Source organism: Equus przewalskii, chromosome 19 (genome assembly GCF_037783145.1).
Source record: "Equus przewalskii isolate Varuska chromosome 19, EquPr2, whole genome shotgun sequence".
NCBI classification, from domain to species: domain Eukaryota; kingdom Metazoa; phylum Chordata; class Mammalia; order Perissodactyla; family Equidae; genus Equus; species Equus przewalskii.
In genome coordinates, this window is record NC_091849.1 from 35547284 (window position 1) to 35571702 (window position 24419).

At 45.6% G+C, this 24419-nt stretch overlaps 1 protein-coding gene and 1 long non-coding RNA gene across 15 annotated transcripts in view; one reads left to right on the forward strand and one right to left on the reverse strand.

Moving 5' to 3' along the window:
• The window catches only part of TCP11 (t-complex 11), a 132881-nt gene that overhangs the window by 2090 nt on the left and 106372 nt on the right, over positions 1 to 24419 (reverse strand). For 2 of the 14 annotated variants that reach the window (XM_070585919.1, XM_070585920.1), the window contains exons 2-8: positions 21771 to 21901; positions 9246 to 9366; positions 3048 to 3268; positions 2188 to 2324; positions 1704 to 1921; positions 1428 to 1609; positions 475 to 638 (exon numbers count right to left, since the gene is read on the reverse strand). In XM_070585919.1, the coding sequence (XP_070442020.1) occupies positions 475 to 638; positions 1428 to 1609; positions 1704 to 1921; positions 2188 to 2324; positions 3048 to 3268; positions 9246 to 9341 (1018 nt within the window). In that variant the 5' untranslated portion in view covers positions 9342 to 9366; positions 21771 to 21901. Of the gene's footprint in view, positions 1 to 474; positions 639 to 1427; positions 1610 to 1703; positions 1922 to 2187; positions 2325 to 3047; positions 3269 to 9245; positions 9367 to 14350; positions 14445 to 17466; positions 17605 to 17815; positions 18136 to 21770; positions 21902 to 24419 lie in introns of those variants that run through there. The other 12 variants (XM_070585909.1, XM_070585907.1, XM_070585906.1 and 9 more) reach the window with 12 other exon arrangements.
• LOC139077490 (uncharacterized) lies at positions 5262 to 15893 on the forward strand. The gene is made up of 2 exons (XR_011530062.1): positions 5262 to 9386; positions 15671 to 15893. It is a non-coding gene; the product is annotated as an uncharacterized lncRNA (long non-coding RNA).

Below are 24419 nucleotides of genomic sequence, written 5' to 3' on the forward strand. Positions count from 1 at the left end.
AGTGAGCTCCTAACATAACAGGAGGATCTTAGACTTATCCTGCAGATGGCAGAGGTTAACAGCAAGGCCAAATTCACAGCCTCCATTCCAACATGGGGCCAGGGGAGTCCCTGCTACGGGAATGCCCTCCAGCCTAATGCCACATCAGCTCCTTCTTGATGAGGGGGGGATGTCACAGGTCTGGGACTGCAGTCAGAAGATGACCCAGAAGGCCAGGACGACTTTACCAGGTTGGACAGTATGCCACATCTGGAAGTCATGAACTCCTGGGTGTAAATCTTCCTTAGAATCACAGAGTCCGTCTTTAAACTAGAAGGGATATATTTTCAACCCAGCATTTTGAAAAAACTAAAGCCTAAACAGTGACTTGCCCAATGATCGTGCCTTTTATTGTTAAAAGGTTCAATAACTGACTTCCAGGGTTGGGATCCACCTCTCTCCACAACATTCCCACCACCCGACAGGCATGCTCACCAATGACACTGCAGACACAGTTCTCCTTCGCGGCAATGTTCTGGAGCTGTCCTTTCAGAGATGCTGTGTTGTCGCTGCTCAGAGGAGCAAGACCCATGCTCTTGAGGCTTTGATGGATTTCCTGAGACACCTGTTCACTCAGGGTCAGCATAGCCTCCTCAGGCCTGGAGCAGGAAGGAGCATAAGCTGGTACCCACAGGCGGCCCTGGCACAGGCCCAGAGCCAGGGCAGCTCCACACCAGAGGTCAGGCCCCATCGGGGAGACTCCCAGCCATCCTCCCGTCCTCTCCCCAGGCCCTGGAGGCAGCACAGCCTGGTGGGTGGGTTAGTGCCTTCACCGTTATCCTCGAGACACTGACGATTCTCTATATACGATAGCATGTTCTACTTCGAAAACAAGGTAAACCAAAAAATCGAATCTGGACATGGTTTGGGTCGACCTTTGGATCCCCTCAGTATTCTTTAGCCCCGTGGTATGTGTATACATGTATATACCTTTTTAAGACTCGCTTAGACATTTCCAGGGTCATTTGTCCTCCTCTCACCAATTAGAATGAGAAGCCTGGCCTTCTGAGTCCTCTTTTCCCTTTGCCAGGATGCCCGACACACGGTGGCTTCCAGCCAGCACAGCTGACTGGCTGGCCCACTCCCGCATAGGCATCAGCCCAGACCACTGGCATCCACTCAACTAGATAATGACTCCTTTGTAGCAAACACGATAACAAATCATTTTGTAGCAAACTATCCTCCACACTACTCTTTTTGGAAGAAAGTTTTATTTTTCTTTGTCGGAAGCCTCAAGATCACTTATGGAAAGACACCAACAATCTTTGTTGATGGTTCCAAAGGGCCTTTCTATGGTTTGTGGCGGGATGTAAGCCATCATTCATTACCTGCCTGTGTCCTCATACCACACATCATCTTCTACCCTAAAAAAAATCTATGCAGCTCACCTGGAGTCAAACTCCTCTGTCAGGGCTTTGGTTACACGTTTCAGCTTGTCCACAAACTGAGGCGAGCCAAACAGAACATTGCCAGAGAAACTACTGGCCACCAGCAAGACTGAGGCCAGGACGGTTAACCTGTGCAGCTGCGACTCCAGCTCCTGTAGCCGGGCTCTGTCCATCTGCAGGGTCTGGGGAAGCAGCGAGGAGCAGGCTGTCAGGAGAGGAGGGTCCTGACGGAAGTCCTGCATACAAATCAACAGGGCAATGCTCCCCACGTCCTACCTCAGGGAACTCTTCATTTTCAGGGTCCCAGAGAAGAAGGTTCAGGAAGCCCTGGGACAGCACCATTGTGGGGCTGAGCGGCTCTGGGCTGTCGACTGGCTCACTCGGAGAGGGGCTGGCCACGCCGGAGGAGTCGGGAGTGTCAGGGCCGGGCAGAGGCGGCGCCGTGAGGTCTGCTGCGGCTTGGGTCAGCCACTTGGTGGTGTGATCCAGGAGGCCTGTGACAGGAACAGAGTGTGCGTCTGCATCCCTGGGGCTTCAAGACTAACGCTCTTTCCAAGATACACTCCTGGCCAATAAATAAGTGCCTGGTGGGGGTGGGGGTAGGGAGGGGTTGTCCTTCTGTCTTAGATAACTGGTCCTCCTCCTTTCCTCTACCTGAGGGAGAAACTTCCTATTCCGAAAAAGAGACAGAGTACTAACACCATAAAAGTCAGACCCAAGGTCCTAGCCTCGCACTCCTGCCCTCGAGTGGTATACGTACCAGGCTGCTTGTCGAGGAGCTCCTGGAATTTCGCCCGTTCATACTGGACAGAATGCTCCTGCAGGTGGGGCTGAAGGCTCTGGATGGTGTAGTTCACCATGTCCATTTTCATCAGACCCAGAACCTGGAAGATCCCTCTGACACGGCAGAAAACAGAGTATTTATACCATGGAAGGGAATCTAGCAAGAGGGGAACCTACACAGAGTTGTTAAATCGTAGAATTAGGAGGAGCTTTAAAACTAACTTAGTCCCACCTCCTAAATTTACGGAAGACGACATGTGGCCCAGGACCCAAGGCCGGAGGGAGTGAGTGGCAGAGCTGGGAAGAGATAAGTCTCTGGGCCTTGAAGCCTCCAGGCTAGATTTCCTCCCACAGTGGTCATTCGGTTGTCTCTTAAGAAAGGTGGTCAGCGAAAGGAAACACACCACTACACTAACGATTTTCTCTGGGAAGCGGGATTACAGGTGATGCTATTTTTGATGCTATTTCTAGGCTAATCACTTCTCTTTTTTTTAACTTTCTGGGCCTCGGTTTCTATAGCCATAAAATAAGGATAACCTTCCATCCCTGTCCCCTCACACTGTGTGAACTGCGGCAAGAAAACCTGGCAGAGGGAGGTTTGAACTCCTTGGAAGAAAGGATTATGTGCTCTGAGGTGGGGTGTTGTACAGGGGCCCGATCAATCTAAGGATAACCAGAGGCCCTGCAAGGCCATCTTTGGAAAAAAAAAGCAACAGGCCAGAGAGGAGCCAAGGGGAGTCAGTCAGGTCTTCAACAGGGAAGAGCTGGCCAAGACAGGGGCTTTTCCTGGCCGGGGGGCTGAGGGCCATTTCAGGGGACAGCAGCCACGTTCCATACCTCAGTAAACGAACAGGATCTGTCACGCTCTCTAGTTTCTGCACCGCCTCATCCCGAACTGGGGCACACAGCAAAGTCATCATGTTGAGGATGTACTTAGAGAGATGAGGGACATTCAGGGCCCCGTGTTCCGCTTCCTGCTTGAGGAGGTCCACGTCCAGAGCGTCTTCGATCTCACTTCTTAGGCGGTTCTGGCGTGGTAACAGCAGTGATAACAAGATCTGCTCGGGAAAGAAAGTCAGAGAAGGAAATGCGCTCTGCGTAGAGCCCCAAACTGTCTCTAATGGACAATACCTTTAGCCACAGACATCCCAGCTGGTGTCTTTCAAGGATCAAGAAGTCAGGTCTCTACTTTCCCTAGAGAAGGTTTTTTATCTTTGTTTAGGGGCCAGTGATAGTTTAAGGCTTCAGGGGATCAAGTACAACAATGGTATATCACTTTCTATGCAGAATGAAATCAAGAGATGAATAAAATCAAGGAGCGTGATAAAAAGAAATGCAAGGTACAACAAATGTAAAATACATACCACCACATGGTGATGAGGACGCTTAATTTTAAAAGGCAGTGTTGAGAATATCTTACTTCAAAGGGCAAGGAGGAAGCAGGCGAAGGAACTGTTAAGAGTCACTGGAAATAGCCTATTAACCCAGAAATATAAGTTCCCTGTGGACAGAGACTCTCTTATGCATCTCTGTGACTCTGTAACATACAGAACACAGGAGGCGTGAGGGATGGGGTTTAAGGAATATGTGTTTAACTGAATGGAACACTGAGTTGTCATAGCAAGATCCCAACTGTCTAGCTTCATCTTAAACAAATAAAAGTTGCTCCATATTATCTATTTAAATGGTAAACTGTGCCAGTTTATCAGTTTGGAGACTCTCAGTTCCAAGTCTACCGTTCAGTGCCTACTCCGTGAAAACGGAGCTAGCCCTTTAAGTGTCTTTCCTTTGCTGGCTAGCATAATGGTTGAGTTTTGCTGGTAGAGGGTGCTAGAGGAAGAGGTCTTCCTCCCTGGCTCGGGCGTGCTCCTCCTCAGCAAGCTCCTACAGCACTGCAGCTTCTCTTTGTTCAAACTACTGTTTCCTTCTCCTGATGGGACCCTGACTGACACAAAACTGGTACCATGAGTGAGGTTCAAACTCCAATGGCCGTATGTCCACTGGATGTGACAAGCAGGAAGTAGCGAGTACTTTAGATGCCTTAGAAAAACACGCACTAGAGGATGGCAGACAATCCCCACAAAGATTCAGCAGCCCGTCACCTCAGAGAAGTTGCTAGAGCTTCAGTGGTCTGGACCTTGTCACACTATCCCCCTCAAAGTGAGAGACAAGTCCCTGTATCTCCAACGCCCACCATGAGAACAGAGGCACGACACTGTAGGCCTTTCTGGATTATTCAAGGCAACATACACCACGTTTGAATTTGCTACTGCAACACTCGTTCAGTCACTCACAAGCTGCCAATTTCAAGTGGAACCAGAGCAAGAGTAGACTCTGCAGCAAGTTCAGGCTGCTGTATATGCCGCTCTCCCATCAGGACCTCACGATCCAGCAGGTTCAATGACACCTGAAGTGCCTACAGCTAGTAAGGATGCTGTATAGAGCCTCTCGCAAGCACCGATAGGCGCATCACAGCACAGACCTCTAGGCTTCTGGAGCAGATCTATGCCTCTTCTGTAGATAACTATTTGCCTTTTGAGAAACAGTTTCTGGCTTGCTCCTGGGCCTTGGCCAGAAGACCTCACCATAGGACATTAAGTGGCCATGTGGCCTGAGCTTCCCATGAGGAACTGGGTGTTGTCTGACCTACCTAGACATAAGATTGGACATGCACCACAGCAAGCTATCACCAGGTGAAAGCGGCCCATAAGAGACCATGCATGTGCTGGTACAGGACAGACGTACAGACTAAAAGAACAGAGTCCAGAAATAAAATAAAATATGGTCAAACAATTTTTGAAAACAATGCCAAGATCATACAAAGGGAAAGGACAGTCTTAACTCAAAATGGATCACAGACTTAAACATAAGAGCTAAAATTCTGAAACTCTTAGAAGAAAATATAGGGGTAAATCCTCAAAATCTTGGATTTGGCAAGATATGACACCAAAAGCAAAAGCAACCAAAGTCCAAAATTAGGTAAATTGGACTTCATCAAAATTAAAATTTTTGTGCAAAGGGCACTATCAAGAAATTGAAGAGACTACCCACGGAATGAAATAAAATATGTGCAAATCATTTATCTGACAAGGGTCATCCAGAATACACAAAGAACTCTTACAACTTAACAAAAAGACAAACAACTCAATTTAAAAATGGGCAAACGACTTAAGTAAACATTTCTCCGTGGATGACATCAATGGGGAAGGAGCACATGAAAAAATGCTCAACATTATTAGCCATTAGAGAGATGTAAATCAAAACCGCAATGAGATTCCACTTCATACCCACTAAGATAGCTATAATTTTTTTTTTAAAAAAAGGGAAAATAAGTGTTGGTGAAAATGTGGAGAAACTGGAACCCTCGTACCTTACTAGTGGGAATGTAAAATGGTGTCACCACTGTGGAAAACAGTTTAGTGGTTTCTCAACAAATTAAACATAGAATTGCCATATGACTCAGCAATTCCACTCTCGAGTATATATCCAAAAGAATGGAAAACCAGTGTTCAAACAAAAACTTGTACATGAGTGAACATAGCAGCACTACTCACAACAGAAAAACGTGAAAAAAACACAAATGACCACCAACAGATGAATGGATAAACAAAACGTGGTATAGCCATACAATGGAATTTTATTTGGCCATAAAAAGGAATGAAATTCTGACATATGCTTAGAACATGGATGAAAACATTTTGCTACGTTATGCTAAAGTGAAATTTGTCATACACAAAACGACAGGGGCCGGCCCCGTGGCTGAGTGGTCAAGTTCGCGAGCCCCGCTTCGGCGGCCCAGGGTTTCACCGGTTCAGATCCTGGGCACAGACATCGCACCACTCATCAGGCCATGTTGAGGTGGCGTCCCACATGCTACAACTAGAAGGACCCACAGCTAAAATATACAACTATGTACTGGGGGCATTTGGGGAGAAAAAGCGAAAAAAAAAAAAGGACAAATGGGGTGAGCCTAATGGCATAGTGGTTAAGTTTGCACACACCACTTTGATGGGCAGGGGTTCACAGATTTGGGTCCTGGGCTTGGACCTAGCACTGCTCATCAAGCCACACTGTGGTGGCATCTCACATAACATAGAGGAAGACTGGCACAGATATTAGCTCAGGGCCAATCTTCCTGACAAAAATACAAAAGGATAAATATTGTATGATTCCACCTCCATGAGGTACCTAGAATAGTTAAATTCATAGAGACAGAAAGTAAAAGAGGTTACCAGGCACCGGAGGAGGAAGGGAGTGAGGAGTCATTGTCTAAGGGGTACAGTTTCTGTTTGGGAAGATGAAAACATTCTGGAAATGGATAACGGTGATGGCTGCACCACATTGTGAATATACTTAATGCCACCAAATTATCACCCTTAATAATGGTTAAAATGGTAAACATTTTGTTATGTATTTTACCACAAAAAAAAAAAATCCTAAAAAACACAAACAACTAAGCCCCTAATATGGGAACATTCCCGAGGGAGGACGAGCCAGCCGCCTGGTGGCAGACGGCTGCTCTGGACCTCTCCCATTGTGGAAGGAGCGGAGATTCATCCTCCCCGGAACGGACACCTATTCTGGAGACGGATTTGTCTTTCCTGTCTGCAATGCTTCTGTCAGCACCAACATTTGTGAACTCACAGAAAGCCTTACCCACTGTCCTGGGTCCTGGCATGCCCCATAGCACTGAATCTGATCAAGGAACCCATTTTACAGCAGAGGAAGTGCTGCAATGGCTTCGTGCCCACATACCCCTCACTGAGAATCCACCGGCCTTCAGTGAAGAGTGGGATGGTTTCTTGAGGACTCAGTTACAGCATTAGTTGAGGGACAATATCCTGAAAGGAAAGCTTCTGCCTTATAAGATGCAATATATGCTTTGAATCAAAGACCACGATATGGTACTGTTCCCCAAAGCCCAAATACATGGTCCCAGGGATCAAGGAGTGGAAGGAAGACTGGTTCTTCTTACTATTACTCCTTATAAACTACTTGCAGAATTTTTGTTTCCCATCCTGCCAACTTTAGGCTCTGCTGATTGTGGGGTAATGCTTGCATTGGTTCCAATGAACTAGAAGATGAGACTGCCACCTTGTCATTTTGGTCTCCTTATACCACTGAACCAACAGGGTGAAAAAGGAGTTACTCTACTGGCTAGAGGAACTGACCTCAGTACCAAGGAGAAACTGGGTTGCTGCTACACAATGTGAGCAAAAAGGACTGTGCTGGAACCCAGAAGATTCTCTGAGATGTCTCTTGGTACTTCCATCCCAATAATAAAGGTTAATGGAAAACCACAGCAAACAACAAAAGCAAAATGTTTGAGGACTCAGACTCTTTGGCAGCGAAGGTTTGGGTCACTCTACCAGATAAAGAACCCCAGCCAGCTGAGGCTCTGGCTGAGACAAGGGAAATAACGGAATGAAGAGTAGAAGGAAGTCATAGGTATCAACTCTAGCCTTGTGACCAATTACAGAAACAAAGGCTATAAACTTTTTCTTTGATTGTTATAGGCATGTGTTTATTTGTACATGATAACTATTTTCTTCTTCTCTCTCCTTCTTCCATTATTTTATAGATAGGTTGTTGGAAGTTAACTTTACAATTTAGCCTTTAGGTAACAGGATATTCAGTGGGATGGAACATTGAGGAGCAACGTAGACAGCAATGGACACAATAACTGTTGGGACCATAGGTCTCCTCATTTTGGGGAAAGGATGAGAACTTGTGAGACCAATAGCTGTATCTTATTAGGTAGAAATAGAGTTCTTTTCAGGAATTCAAATGTGTGTAGATGATGCATATGGAAGCTGAGCAGGCAAAGGCGTGGAACGTGACATTTACCAATTTGTCCCTCGGCTCCAAATCCATCCTTCTTTTCTCTGCTCTGAGAAAATGAAGTAAGTTCTTTAAATACTTTTCCTTTACCCTGTGACACAATTTTAAGCTTCATCTGTAGAAGGCACATTAATTAGTTTTCTGTGCTGCACAACAAATTACCATAAATTTAGAGGCTTAAAACCGCATTTATTATCTCACAGTTTCTGTGGGTCAGGAGTCCAGGCACAATTTAACTGAGTCCTCTGTTCAGGGTCTCACAAGGCTGCAATCAAGGTCTCATGATCTCAGGGGCTGCATTCTCATGTGGAAGTGTGACTGCTGGAGAAGAAGCTGGTACCAAGCTCACTCAAACTGCTGGCAGAATTCACTTCCTCACAGCTGTATACTTGAAGGCCCCAGCTTCTCACTGGCTGCTGGGTGGATGCTGCCCTCAGGTTCTGGAGGCCACCTGCATTTCCTTGCCGTGTGGCCCTCCCCATAGGCAGTTCTCAACATACCCATCTGCTTCTCCAAGGCCAGCAGGAGAGTCTCCCTCCCCAATCTGCTAAGATGGAGTCTGACATAACGAAATGTATTCTTGGGAGTGACAGCCCATCACCTTTGCCATATTCTATGGGTTAGAGACAAGTACAGCTCTCATCCACACTCAAAGAGAGAGGATCATTGGGGTGTGGATCATTGGGGGTCACCTTAGGAGTGTCTACCACATACGAGAAGGACATTGCAAAAGACCACGGCTTTCCATCCTGATCGTAGAATGCATACTTGGCAGGCTCCTGCAGCCTGAGCAGCTTCTCCAGTGCCAGACTCCTGCAGTGCACAGTGGTCAGCAGCATGCAAAGGCCAGCAACTTCCCCTGGCACGGCTACACCCTCTCAAACGAGTCCTTGGTGTTCTATCTCAGCCATGGAGGTATGGTGGATTCTCCTTCTCTCTGATATTCTAGTGGTCTTTAGAGTTCTCTTTCCTTCTTACTAGCCCAAAGTCCTTGTTTCTCCAGTTCTACATTATAATAATTTTTATATTAAAACTTCCTTGTTGAAACTACTGTGTGATTTCCGTCTACTAACTAGACTCTGGCTGACTCACGGACCATGTTCAGTTAGGATTTGCTAGTCACTGACACTCCAGCGAGCTGGGGATGCCCAGGAATTTTACAGACACAAATGAAAAGGTGGTCACGTCACTCACCTCTTTTATTTCTTTCAGAAGTTCAAGAGCACAGCTGAAGTCTGGGGGAGTAGCTGACAGTTGCTCCTTAAGATGGTCCCAAAAGGCATTGTGCATTGTCTCCTTGACCTTGCCCTCCAGACTGTAAGAGGGATAAATGAGGTAATTACTTTTTTCATCCAAAAACTATTATAAGGTCATTTTCTCCTAAGCCCCAAAGAAACAGCATTTGATATGATAAAACACCATTACATTGACAGGGAAAAGCTAGGAACTGTGCTTGGACTGCAGCAGAGTTGAACAAGTGGGGGTTAGACCTGGATGTCAAGGGCATCAGTAAAACCTCTCTGAAGGGCTCCTCTTGGTTCCAGAGCAGCCTTCCCTCTGCAGCAGGAGGAGCCCTGAGTGGAGGCCGGGCCAAGCTGACTTAGCACTGATTTTGCATCTAGCCTAGATAATATGCGACTTAGTTCCATTTATATACACATATAGCAATGAACCAAATCATCTTCTATTTTCTTATACTAGTCCTAAAATATAGGAAAGGATTTTCCTTCTTGGATAACACCTGAATATCCACAGGTATTTCCAGACCAGCAGGTCTAAAACTGAATTCACTATTTTCCCCCTCCAAACCTTCCTCCCGTATTCCCAGTCTCTCAGTGGCCCTACCATGTAGCCAGTCGGAAGCCAGAAAGATCAGTCTTTTTTTCCCCTTAAAAAAAAACAGAAGCAGCAAAGGCAATTTAATTTATAAAGGATAGTCTTTTCAACAAATGGTGCTGGAACAACTGGCCATCCACATGAAAAAAAAGGAATCTAGTCAGACCTTATACCGTCCACAAATGGATCACAGACCTAAAAGTAAAGCATGAAACTTCTAGAAGACCACATAGGAGAAAATCTCAGTGACCCTGGGTTTGGCAATGACCTTTTAGATACAACATCAAAAGCAAGGTCCATGAAAGAAAAAACTGGTAAGCTGGACTTCACTAAATTGAAAACTTCTGCTCTGTGAGAGACACTCTTAGGAGAATGAAAAGACAAGCCAGAGACTTTTTGCAAAGCACCTATCTGATAAAGGACTAGTATCCAAAATATACAAAGAACTCTTAAAACTCAACAATAAGAAAACAAACAACCCAATTTTGAAATGAGAACGATCTGGACACCTCAGCAAAGTAGATATACAGATGGAAAAGAAGCATATGAAAAGATGTTCCACCTCATTTGTCATCAGGGAATTGCAGATTAAAATAACAATGAGACACCCCTACACGCCTGTTAGAAAGGCCAAAATCCAGAACACTGACAACACCAAATGCTGGTGAGGCTGTGGAGCAGCAGGAACTTGCACTCATTGCTCGTGGGAATGCAAAATGGTCCAGCCACTCTGGAAGACAGCTTGGCATTTCTTACAAAACCAAACACGCCCTTGCCATACAATTCAGCAGTTGTCCTCTTTGGTAGTTACTCAAATGAGTTGAAAACTTATGTCCACACAAAAACCTGTACACAGAGGTTTATAGCAGTCTCTTTACGAATGATGATCAAATGAATTTCCACAAGAACGAAATTAGACCCTAACTCACACAATATACAAAAATTAAATCAAAATGGACCAACAACCTCAATATAAGTACAAAAACCATAAAATTCTGTCTCTAATCATAAGTGATGTCGAATGTCTTCTTGCATGCTTATTTTATGTGTGTACCTTCACTGGTGAGGTGTCTGTTCAGATCTTTACCCGTTTTTTATTGGGATGTTTAAGCCCCCAAAAGAAATGGAGGAGTCTTAAATGAATACTGTTACGTGAAAGAAGTCAATCTGAAAAGGCTACATTTGTATGCTGTATGACGGCATACATACTGTATGATTCCACCTATAGAACATTCTGGAAACTTATGGGGACAGTAAAAAGATCAGTGGTTGCCAAAGGTTTGGGGAGGAGGGAGAGAAGCACAAAGAGGTAGAGTACAGGGGATTCTGAGGGCAGTGAAATCACTCTGTGTGATACAGTAATGGCGAATACATATTATACATTTTTCAAAACCCATAGGATATACAACACAAAAAGTGAACCCCAATATAAACTATGGACTTGAGCTAATAACAATGTATTAATACTGGATCATCAATGGTAACAAAAGCCCCACACTAACACAAGATGTAAATAATAGGGAAATTGTGTACGGGGAAAGAGAGGGCATATGGGAACTCCCTGTACTTTCCACTTGTTTTCCTGTAAAACTAAGACTACTCTTAAAAAATTGTCTATTAATTTTTAAAAAAAGAAATTACAGTAATAAATTTTCCTTTGAATGTTTATTTAAATGATGCCTCTGACCTATAGAGCTGGACCAGTAAGAAGAAAAAGAACCATTTGGAAATTCTCAGGCTGTACCTAATCATTGCCAAACAGCTACTGGTTTTCTTGAATTAAACACGCCCCCTTAAAAAAAGATACAGTAGTAATGCACGCTCCTTCTAAAACAAAAAAACAAGCAATACAAAGATGAATAAGAAAGTCCCAGTTCCTCTCCCAATACAGCAATCTCAGTCATCAGAGGGACCCAGCTATAACCTGTCTAATGGTCCAGCGTGTACTGGAACTGTTCTTAACTCTTTTCTCCTCATCCTATTTATCCAATCCTTCTCCAAGTTCCATAAATTTCGCTTCTTAAATGTCTCTGGAACCCATCCCTTCCTACCATCATCTCTTACCCGGACTACTGCAATAGTCCATTTACTGGTCCCCCTGCCTTCAGTCTTGTCCCTTTTTAATCCGTTCTCCACCAATTCATTCTAAAATCAATAACTTTTCTAAAATGCAATTCTGATCATGATGTCATGCTCATGTAAAGTCCTTTAGGAGCTTCTTATCTCATATAAGCAGCATAAATGGCTTCTGTGACCCTTCCTGATATCGTTCTGCCTCCCTTTCTGATTCGTCTCCTCCTGCCTCATAACACTTTGTGCTCAACCACACCAAGCTACTTGTAAAGAACATGCCATATTCTACCACTACTCTGTGCCTCTGACATGTCGTTTCCTCTGCTGGGAGCATTCGTTCCCACCTAGACCACCTGGAAAGCACCTATTCACCCTCTAAGATTCAACTCAAGTCTTTGTAGGCAGAATCCTTCCCCCGCAGACAAATCTCTGATCCTCCTCAGGCAGCTGAACACTCTCAGTAAACACTATACACACAGCTGCGTGAACTTATCAGTCATTTTCTGTTATTCAATGGTCTCCCTGCCAAAAGCTTTTTGACAGCAAAGACAGTGCCTTGTTTGTCTATAGCTATATCTATCCCCAGCACTCAGCATTTTGCGACCGTATAATAGGCACTCAATAAATGCCTGATGAATGACTGCCCAAACATGGAATTTCCCTTAGAAACCTAGAATTGTAATTAACACCATCCTATGAGCCCAAAGCAAAGCCAATTACCTAGAATGAGCAACCTCAAACTCTATTTCAACTTTTTTCCTGATATAAATTTTGCCTCACGTGAAAACCCAGCTCTGGATGGGTTTCTACTTCTCTTCTCCCTCTTTCGTCTCCTCTACCTGCTCCCCAACTTTCTCCCTACCACCCCTTGAGTAGATCTTTACCCTCCCAGTTTCATTTTTTCTCCTCTTCCGCCAGCAACAAACATACAAGCAGTGGGAGAGGTGCTCGGAGATCTGGGTTTTGGTGAAAACCTGTTCCCAGAGGAGCTGCGCTTGGCGCGGACCCGACGGCACCAGGCAAGGACAAACCAGAGCATGAAGACCAAGGGAGCAACTCGTGACAGAGGATGGCACGTTAGTAACAGCCTCCCTGAAGATGCCAAATAACAAAAGCATTTGAGGAAGCCAACTAATCACAAGCTGCCATTATTTATCTATTGGTGGGAAATTAGAACTGTTTTAAAACGTATAAATCTGACACTCAGTGTACCCACTTAACTGCCAAAAACCCAGCAGAGCCATTCAATTCACACTTACGAAAGATTCTCATTTATTTATTGCAATGTCAATATAACTAAGAAGAATCAAAATACAGCTTGATGGGGCTGGGGAAGCATTATTTATCAACAAGGTTCTGATCCTCATTCATAAATTAAGCTGATTTATGGAGCCAGGTCAAAAAGAGTTTAAAAATACCACTATTAGAAAATTAATTTTTTTATCTGTGCCTGTTTAATCTGTGATCATTTAAAAGAGTAAATGACAGCTACTATGTGGTAGGCAGCTGACAAGATGACCCCAAAGATCTATGATTCCCAGTTTGCACACCCTGGGGTAATGCCATCTCCTGGACTGTGGGCTGGGTTTCTAGTGAAAAGAATGTAGTACAGGTGATTGGCTGTCACTTCTGAGATTAGGTAACAGAAAGACTGTGGTTTCCATCTGGGGCACCTCTCTCACACTCTTATTCTGTCACCCTGAGTGAGGGAAGCAGGCCGCCATGTTGTGAGCTGCCCTATGTGGAGAGGTCCATGTGGCAAAGAACTGAGGGAGGCTCTGGCCAACAGTCAGCAGACTGACTGCAACCTCATCAGAGACCTTGAGCCAGAAGCACACAGATAAACCATGCCCATAGTTAACCCATGCCCATAGTTAAATCACACCCACAGATAAACCATGCCCATAGATGAACCACGCCCATAGATAAATCATGCTCATATTTCTGACCCACAGAAACTGTGAGATAATGAACATTGTTTTAGCTGCGAAGTTTTGAAGTAATTTGTTATGCAGCAATAGCTGGCTACTACAGGCTACTTCCTCCACACCTGTCAGAAAAGATCTGAGTCCACCCTAATTAATTATACTTTGTTATCAACTTGAGTCCCAAAGTGAACATTCCAACAGTAATTGTTCTGGTTTATTCACTGGTTAAATAACATTTGCTTCTTGAGCCTCTGATACTAATAATTATAACTTATTACTCTTCTGTTTAAGTTGTGGAGACCTCTTAAGGCTTATATTCACGACCGTATTTCTTTCCATTGTATTGAGAAACAATTGACTAATTGCATTATTAAATAGAAATGCTTCAAATCTGGTCCGAAGCCATTAGTGCTCCATACCTATGCCGGGATGAATAAGATGGGAAATGAGAAGAGCCTGTACCTGCTTGGAGGGAAAACCTCTTTCACATGGAAATCGTGACCCATTCCAGTCTCGCTGCTCAGCTTGGAAACATCGATAACTGTATCTGTCAGACCTGTGACAGAAAGAACTTATGGTGTACATCTGAAACTAATGTAATATCTCAATTACACCTCAAAAAAAAACTTATGGTGGACAACAGTGAACCCACACAAGTCTGAATTTCTAGTTTATTCAGGGATTCACTCTACTGAGTAAGCCTCAAATTTAGATTCATCAAACTGATCTTACGCAAACATTCTGCCATTCTAGTCATTTACGTTTTCTGAACTCTAGGACCCGTGACAGCACCTCTCGGAGTGGTCCAGCATGGGGGTAAGGGAGGACTAAGAAGCTATTTTATACAAAAAACAGAAAGTAAAACTGATTTAAAACCTTTCTCTTAAAAAGCAAGATAATTAAAAAAAAAAAAAAAAAGCAAGATAATTAGGGCTGGCCCCGTGGCCGAGTGGTTAAGTTCGCGCGCTCCGCTGCAGGCGGCCCAGTGTTTCGTCGGTTCGAATCCTGGGCGCAGACATGGCACTGCTCATCAAGCCATGCTGAGGCAGCGTCCCACATGCCACAACTAGAAGGACCCACAACTAAGAATGTACAACTATATACCGGGGGGCTTTGGGGAGAAAAAGGAAAAAATACAATCTTTAAAAAAAAAGCAAGATAAAGCAGCAAAAAAACAATAATTTGTGATTTGCAAAAATAAACATTTATCTAAGGGTATTATGATTCTACTCTCCTCTTCCTGCCTCTGAGCAAAGTTAAATTCTCCATACAGATGGTACTGACTGGTGCCAGCATCATTTGGTCTTCTAAAGCAACGGTTCCCAGATTTTAGGATTTCACACACTAATAAATTTCCCAAAAAGATCTTGAGCAACTGACAACAATTTGCCAACATTTTGTTTTGCCAAGTACGGACAGCAAAACAAACAAGTAAAAAGTCCACTCTACTGCAAACAAAACCATCATTTCATAAAAGAAGGATAATGCAACCTGCAAAAGAGCAGAAAGGGAATACTGTCAGAATAAAGAGTCATCCTGTAAAGTGAATCAATTTAGCTTTAGGAAAAACTCACCACAATACCTTTATTTCATTTCGCTCAATACTGCTAAGAATTTTGTCACAAACCAGCACTAGCATTTGGGAACCACTGTTCTAAGTCCTCAGTACAGACCTGGCTGACAGCCTTCTCAAATGATAAGCATATATAGCAGTTAAAGTGATTACTTGGTATATAAAACAAAGTCGCACACAATAAATTCGATTTTCTCTCTCTTTTTCAGTGAAGCTTCATAATTTGTTCACAGAAAAATATTCGGCTCCAAGATGTGGAGGGGATACAAAGGAACTAACATTGGCCACGAGCTGATAACTGTTGACGCTGAACGACGAGTAAACGGGGGTTCGCTATACTAATCTCTCTACTTTTGTAAATGCAGTTTTCCATAAGTAAAAAGACTTAAAAACGTAAAAAGGAAAAATAAAGTTATTGTAGAGAAGAGGTTACCCTGGAGAATGCCTTTGTTCTTAGAAGACATGTGATGACATTTTTAGAGGTCGTCATGACTCTAACTTACTTTGAGTAAGGAAGAAAAAAATACGTGTATATATACAGAAAGAGGGAAAGAGCAATGTGGCAGAACGTTAACAAGGTGGGCATTCACTGCATTTTTTTTTTTTTTGACTTCTCAACAAATTTGAAATATTTCAAAATAAAAAGTTACGGGGAAAACGTAATGGTAGAATTTACCAAAAAGTCACCGAGTCCCCACTTAGGTAAACAAAGGTGAAATGAACCGTAAGTGGATCGCTGAAGTTCCCTTTATTTTTGCGGCTTCTCTGAAGTCTCCAGTTCCAGCCAAAAAGGCAAAACGCAGTTAAATATGTAAACAGACTCACCACTCATTCACTGATGCGAAATGAGAGCTAAGAGAAAATATTCAAAGGGACACTGAGCTCTAGCAGCACTCAAGGACAGAGGGAAACAGTCTACACAAACACCTTCCGCCTGCAACAAAGCAAAGTTCACAGCCTGCTCCGACAAGACTGTGCCGCTGCGCACAAGCACCATGACACTAGGCAAGAGGAATCACAGGAAACATGCAACTAAAGGAGATTTTAAAAATCCAGAACCCAAGGACAAAGAAACTTTCAAGATAATATAGTAAGTAACTTAACCAAGTCGATCTAATATATAAAATTTCAAATTTACTTTTTAAAAGAGGAACTTGATTATTCATTTTACAGAGTTGTTTTACATACGGATTCATTTAAATAGCCACCTCAAGAATTTAAATTGTATTTACAAAAAATTGACGTTCACCCCACAGCAGGTTCACGTCTCCCAAGTATCCAACTTGCGGCTTCGCAGCCATTCTGTTAGCCAGCAGCGACCCCACGTGGCTACCAGAGAAACAAACGTAATTCACCTTCGTAAGCAGGACCTTGAACTAATTTTTTCCCATTGCAAGCTTCAAGACTTTAACTCAGGTGTGTTGCCATGTGGCTAGGTCTTCAGATTGAAAACTGGTTAAATTCTCTGAAGATCATCATCAGAGAAATGCAGGACGAGTCCCAGTGGCATCAGACCAACCGAAGTGAGGAACAGACCTTGCGCCCCAATAGGAACATGAAAGAACATCCACTACAGTCTAGAGCCGAGGACTCTGAGCCCCGGGCAGCATTACTTCTTGAAGTCAACGAAGCACCGAGAAAATGCAATTCCCGTCTGAGATCATTTGGGTTCCTTAAAATCTACCCCAGGCGTCTGCTATTTCCACCTACAAATTCAAAATACGAGAATAACAAAGATGGCTTTGAACTGACTCAGCCTCAGATCCTGTCAGAACCAAGTAAGGACACTCGGGTCACCTCTTGCTCCAGGACCAAAAAGACCTCCCGGTCAGTGGGGGCCTAGAGATCGGGCGGGAGGAGGTAAGGAGAGGGGCAGACCGCAAGAGGAGGGGAGTGGGGAGAGAGAGCTGCGGGCCCTTCACGTGGCGCTGGAGCCCGCGGCAGCCGGCTGACCTGACCAGCTAAGCACCCCCGAGGGCGACGGGGCCAGCGGGGCTGGACCTACGGGGAGGGTGGTCCTCGGGGCCGCTCTTGTCTCCCTGGGTCGGTACCGACGTTTCGGGCTCACAGGCCCCGCTCTCGGCGTCGCCAGGGTCCTGCAGGGGCACCTTCTCCTCGACGTCCGGCATGTTGCTGATGGAATCTGGGTTGGGGAGAAGGGGCGCGCTGTTGGCATCGGTCGCGGGGCCCTCCACCCGCTAAGGGGGGTCTGAGGCCCGGCCCGTCGCGTCCGACGTGGACAAACCAAAAGAAGAGGGTGGGCAGTTTCAGGGTCTCCCAGGGGACAGCCAGGGGCAAAGGAGCCTAGAGGGCACGGGGTGGGGAGTCAGACAGCAGCCAAGAGGTGGACGCACAACGGGGAAACTGAGGCCAGCGGCCCTTCCTCGAGCCATTCTCCCTGGACCTCCTCGGCCGAAACCCCGCCCCGCCCCGGGCCGCCCGGCGCCGGCATCCCACCTCCTCCCCGGCCGCAGCCGCCCCTGCTCCCGGCGGCTCGCTCACCCCGCGGCCTGGGGTCCGGGCTGTACCACCGCGGCGGGCGGCGGGGGGCGGGCGGCAGGGAGCGGCCCGGCGGCGGCGCGCAGCTCACCAGGCCCAGCCCGCGCACCCCCGCCCGCGACGCCCGCGGCGCTCGGTGGGACCGGCCGCGGTTTGAGAACAAAGCCCCGCCCGTCTCCCGGGGCAACGGGAGGGGCACGTGCTGGCCCCGCGCGCGCCCGTGGAAGCGGCGGCGGCTCCTGCCTCGGCCGTCGCGGGCACGAAGCCTCCGGGGCCTCTGGCTGCGTGGTCGCCGGGGCCCGTCCCTGCCCGTGACCTCCCGTCCCCGCCAGGAAGATCGCTGGAACTCCTTAGAAAGGGAGGCGGTGCAGCGTGGTCTTTCTCTTCGGCGTGTCCATACAGCCCGGGAAGCACAGACCCCCAGCCAGGACGATGGTTCTTTAGCGCGCCCTGGGCGCCCTGTGAGCGGAGGGCCGCCCTCCCACCCCTCTGCGTGGAAACCGAGCGCCCTCGCCACGTGCCGGTCGGGGAGGCGCGGGGGCTGGGAGGCAGGGGCGGTTCCGTTCAGGTTCATCCGTGACCCGGGGCTGGCCCTTCTGCTCCTGGCTCCGGGTTAGTGGCCTTTCTTGCTTCCAGATCTGCTCTTTTGGCCCTGGAGTGATGTGAGGACTTGGGGATAGGTCCCCCCCAACCACCCCCAATCCCTGCACTTTGGGGGAAAAAAAGGAAAAGGAAGTTTCCATGCCACATTCTCCCATCCTTCTTTATTACTCTGACGACTTCTCACCACAAAAGCTTACTTAAAAAAAAAACTAAAATGAAACAACAGATGAAAATATTGCCTGTAAGAAACCAAGTTCTGGTTATAACCCTTGCCTTGTTAGTGTGGAATGTGGATTTTCCTTGCACAACTCGTGCATTTTGAAGGGGAAAATTAGGAAGAGGCCCAAGAACGTTTCTGCTTAAGGAAAGGCCACTCCACTCTGAGGCGCAGGCAGCTCTGAGGGGAATGGCCTAGTAAAGTTACTGTTCAGCCAGAGTCTCTCAATCCAATACGTTCTGAACCTGCCCTTTCCTCCTCCTCGCCCTTTCCTGGTATTTCCCTCAGGGATGTCGGCTGTGAAGCAGGCTGGCCTTCACGCCAAACCCAGCAGAAATGGTAGGAAGTTGTATGGTGACTTAAGCAAAGAGTTCAATGAAAATATTTCTTCGTTATTACATAGGGAAACATTTAGGCTAGGCTGTTGATTTCTCCTAAAAAAAAAATTCCAGAATTCTGTTTGGGCATTTTTATTTCAGGAAGAAAGTTTCCAGCATGACACCAGTTCATTTCCCCACAAAAACGGCATTGCCATAAAACTCTCCCTGCTGATGCCTGAAATCCCTCCAGCAGTTCATTCATATGCATTACACAGACTCTTTAAGCATCCTCTTAATACTGGAATTCTCTGGAAGGGGCGGCAGGAAGAAAGAGCAGTGTGGGAGCACATGGGCGGGGGGGGGGGGGGGGGGGGGGGATGCCAGAAGAGGAGGAAAGGAGGGGGGTAGGGGAGAAGGACAGAATTAGAGTGTTCCCAGGGTCAGCCTGGGGACAGCATTTCATGATCTTTATCATTAACAGTTATCAGAACCAAGTAGGCAAAAGTTAGAGGTTGAGGGGAATAGAGAGATGAAGTGAGAGATATACCTCCTTCCCTTTGGGGTCTTAGTTAATAATAACTGATTTTTGTTCAATGATTTACAAAATGCTTTTACATTGCAAATCCATATGCCCCGCACACAGTCCTACCTGTCCAGTAGGCACAGCAGGTGTTACATTGGACCATTTAATAGCAGAGCAAATGGGGGACCAGGGAGATTTCAGATAGTTACCAAAAGTCACATGGCAAGCAAGGCCTTGTCTCTTGATCATGTGCTGTCTCTTAATTCACACTACCTCCCTCACTCTGCCTGAGAAGCTGTATAAATGAGAAAGTATACTGGTCTGGTAGGTACCAGAGCTAGGGCTCAAACAGGAAGTGCTACTGGAGGTCAGAGAAAAGGTGAGAGATCTCCCAGATGTTTGGGTCAGTTCAGCCCCAGCGTTTAGCCAGGATCCTAAGCAAGACTGTATAACTGAGTTGGGCTGTGGAAATGGGACTCTTGTTCAACCTGGCTCCTTTGCAACCTCAGGACCCTCTTTAAACTCTCCTAATGGGTGAAACTGGATTTTTCACATATCTCCATTATTTGGCAGGAATGCCCCCCCTGAATAACTTAACACCTTTTCCCTATTAAAGGGCACATATCTCAAAAGACCCATAAGGCAATTATTTTTCAAATGACCCAAGGACAGAAGTAAAAGCCCTGTTTCCTCTCACATTGCAGTGTGCCCAAGGCTGTCCACCCCAGGTTTCCCCTTTTATATTAAGATGTCATATGACTTTTATCTTTTATTCATAATATGTCCATATTTGTTTTAATACCAAAGTCTATTTGTTCTCCTCAAATCTTTGAGTAGAATCTTATTCCAGAAGGAAGGGTATTCCTATATTCACTGGCACACCTCTGTGTGCCCCTGTGGGTATATACACCCCAGTTTGAGAAGCTGTCTAAGGGAATTTCAGGCATATAGCTAGAATTTTCCTACTCCTCGACGACTTCTCCACATATGTGAGCTTTGATCCAAGCCCAAATGTATGATCTGTTCTCACTTGTTCAATACTATCCTGCGTCCACTACCCCACAAAAGCAAATTATGTAGAAAGTCAGTCCTACCCACGAAGGCATTCTGAAAGAGGGGCGGATAAAGAGAAAGGTGTAAGAGAAATACTCCTAGGTGGCTGTAAGAGGTACAGAGCCACAGAATTTGAGAGGAATCCTGAATGTGGATCTGCTAGCTAAAACAAAACAAAGTAACAAAAATGAAAAACACCTCATTTTACAAAGAAGCATCTTAGGCTCGGTGAGGTTGAATGACTTGGCTAAGGTCACCACCAGTTTACGGAAAATTCAGGACTAGAACCCATATCACAGTCTGTTTACTCCATGATATACAGAGCTAAGCAAGAGTAGAAGCTAATACTGTAAATAAATATTTACATTTCCTTAAGAAAAATGTAAATGACAGGCCATGGAATGGAAAAAGTAAGAGACGAAGTTAAATAGAGGCCCAGACTGCAAGTAGCGTAGAATACACTGGAAGATAAACAGTCAACTGAAGTGGGTAGGACACGTAAATACAGGGTGGGACATTTAAACGGAACCATTTGGAGTCATGTAAACGGGGACTGACTTCATTACAGCCTCCTTATGATACAGAACCGCATGTCAAAACTATTTGCTTTAGTCTGTTGACAAATGTGTTTTCTTCACAGAACCCAAGAGGAGTGTGAGAAGGGTTGAGGTAGTCTGGGGGCGGTCTGGACATAGCCCTTTGAAGCTCAAAGTGAAGTGTGATGGATGAGGAAACCATTACAGATCTTTAAAGAAAGGGGGCTCAAAGACAGCACAAAGATTCTGGCAGCAGCGTTGACTGCCCACTTCTCCAGCCACATCTCACTCCATGAGCAATACTTAACAGGCCCCGCTCCTTCCTGCTTCGGGGTCTTTGCACGTGCTGTCCCTTCCATCTAGGATGCTTCTCCCTCCTCTAACCCCCTTTGACCTCACTGACTCCTTCTCATCCTTCATGTCTAGGTTACAAGGACTCACTTCCTTGGACATCCTTCTATGGCCCTCCATTAACTTCTCTCAACACTCTCTACTTCTTCCTAGCACTCACTACAGTTTGTAATTATATGTTTGTTTGCATAATTAGCTTTTACTCACCCATGAGGCTATAAGCTTTCTGAGAGCAGGGACCGTATGCGTTTCATTCACCACTGTGCCTGGAACATACGTTATGGAACCAGGTTCGTTTTCCCTGCTCCATGATTACACCAATCACCAAGACAACGAGTCTGCAGCAGAGAGAGGGTTTAATTCACTAGGCAGCCAAGTGAGGAGACGGGAGAATAAATCTCAAATCCACCTCCCCAAAAAATGGGGATTAGGGATAGTTATGGGGTAGAGGGCCAGGGTGGTGTGAAGTGTGGGAATAGATGACTGGAGGTGAGGAGAAGTGAGGTAACTGATGACCTGCGCAAGCATAGTCAAGCTTCATGGCTCTTCATGGGACTCATGTTCACAAAATGGTGGTGTTACCGCCATCTGAGAGTGGAGTTTTCAGTTCCTTGACATCAAAGGGCCTATGGGTCATCCATGCAGGCCCAGCTGATGAGTTGGTGGTCTTAACCAGCCTGAACTGGACGAGGAGTTGACTCTCAGTTCCTGAAAAACTCAAGCACCCGTTACCATGGTGACCCAAGCATCAGAGATGTTATCTGTAGGGTGGGTTTTGGTAGTGCATTATCTAACTACTTTTGCAAAGAGACAACTGAGTGTAGTTAAAGCGACTTGGCCCCCCGGTTTCACAAAGTAAGTGCCCACTCAGTAACTGTAGAATGAACACATAGGCACAAATGAGGGAGGCAGCAGTGTCAGAGGAGTGACATAGAGTGGGCCACTGCTCCCCACACACATCCAAGAAGTCAGGCAAAGTGTATCTCTCTGGACCTAGTTTTGGTTACCAGTGTCTTTCTCTTTTTGTCTCATAGACATGTTTTCTCTCTGTCTGTCTCTCCTCTGTCCTTAGCTTCCTGTGAGTCTTTTAAACCAGCAAAGACAATGTCGGAGAGAAAAGGAGGCACGGTTAGGGTCCTGTGACCGGGGATCCCCCCCTGAACTGGAAGGTGGCAGCAGGGGGCAGTGGCACCCTGGGAGTAATTTACAGGCTCCTGGTGAGAGGGGCCCTCTCAGTCTCTCTCTCCCTCACTCTCTCTCTCTGTAGAGCGAGCCAGGGTCAGCAGCAGCCAAAGCCACAAAAGCTGACTTTAAAAGTCTCCTAAGAGCTGCATCTTTCGAGTCCCCAAAACAATCGCGCCTTGTGCCCCAGGACACGGTGCAAGTTACACACTTAAAGCAGTTTCCACAGAACCGCATTCAGTTGGTTTTAAACTCTGGGGAAAGCTGGCAGCCTCTTTGTGGGTTTTTTAAAAAACTAGTTAGAGGGACAATTAAACCTTTATGGGCCCCAGAATGTACCTATGCAGACATAAATAAGGATCATTCTTCATCACCGGAGAGAATCCACTTTCTGGCAACAGATCTATTTTTCTGCCATCACAGGACAGAGCTGAGCTCACGTCTGAGAGTCTTTATGATGAGCAGGTGATAGGGGTCAGCATGAGCAGAGTTAGAACTTTGACCCCGAGTTCTCCAAAGGGACACATCGCAGGCCTTGGGCTTAGCTGGTCTTAAATAAATCACAAACTCCCAAAGCCTTCCCAGAAAGCAGCCAGGGTTTTAGGCCAAGAAAACTCATCTTGCTCCCTCCTTGTGTTACTTGGGGCCAAAATGGTCCATTTGTCAAAGAGTCCTGACTCCTTTATTCCTACTCTTACAACACAATACAATGCATTCACATATTTACAGTGCAATGTCCTTGAATGGTCCGGATGATTTCTTTTTAATCCAATAATATCATTAAATGCGCCAGGGGGCTCTCTTCTTAAAGAAACCTTTGAGTAAACTCTTGTTAAAGTGAACCAGTCTTTTGTAAGGCAAATCATCAGCCACCAATTTGTTTCCCGATTCTGAGATTTCCCATAGATTTTCTTAAACCGGGCTCACTTTAGATGGTGACCTATGCATTTTCTTTTATTTTTCTGACTTTGTAAAGACAAGCTTTTCCTGAATAGACATTATTGGGTAGGGATGAAGAAATTTCAAACACTTGAGAAACCCGTCAGTTTCGATCATTGCTGTCATCCATAATTCTCCAGAACCACCAGCCTAAAGCAAAGTATAATGATCTCCTGACAAAGAAGCCAGCTGCATAGATTTGAGAGCCAGTCTATTTGAAGTCAGTTTCAAAAGAAATGCAGAGAACAGGGTTTTTAAAAAAAATTATTGTAGAATTTTTTTTTATTGTGGTAAAATGCATAGCATAATATTTATCATTTTAACCGTTAAGTGTACAATTCAGTGGCATTACATAAATTAAATTCACAGTGTTGTGTAACCACCACCACTATCTATACGCCAAATCTTTCATCATCCCCCAACAAAAACTCTGTACCCGTTAAACAATAACTGCCCCTCCCCTCCTCCCCACCCCCAGCCCCTGGTAACCTCTATTCTACTTTCTGTCTCTATAAACAGAGAACAGTTTTAAACTCCACTTTTACTTTGGGGCTTGTTTTGTTCCCATGGCATGGTGGGAGAATGGGGAGATCGTGGCCATCCTCTTTCCACCTTGTAGACTCTCCCTAGTGCTCTCTCCCACTTCCCTGTCCTCCACCGACAGCGTCTATGAGATGAAGCCGGAGCTCACTGGAATGGTTTAAACTTGCAGAGGGGCTGCAGCCCCCAGCGGGA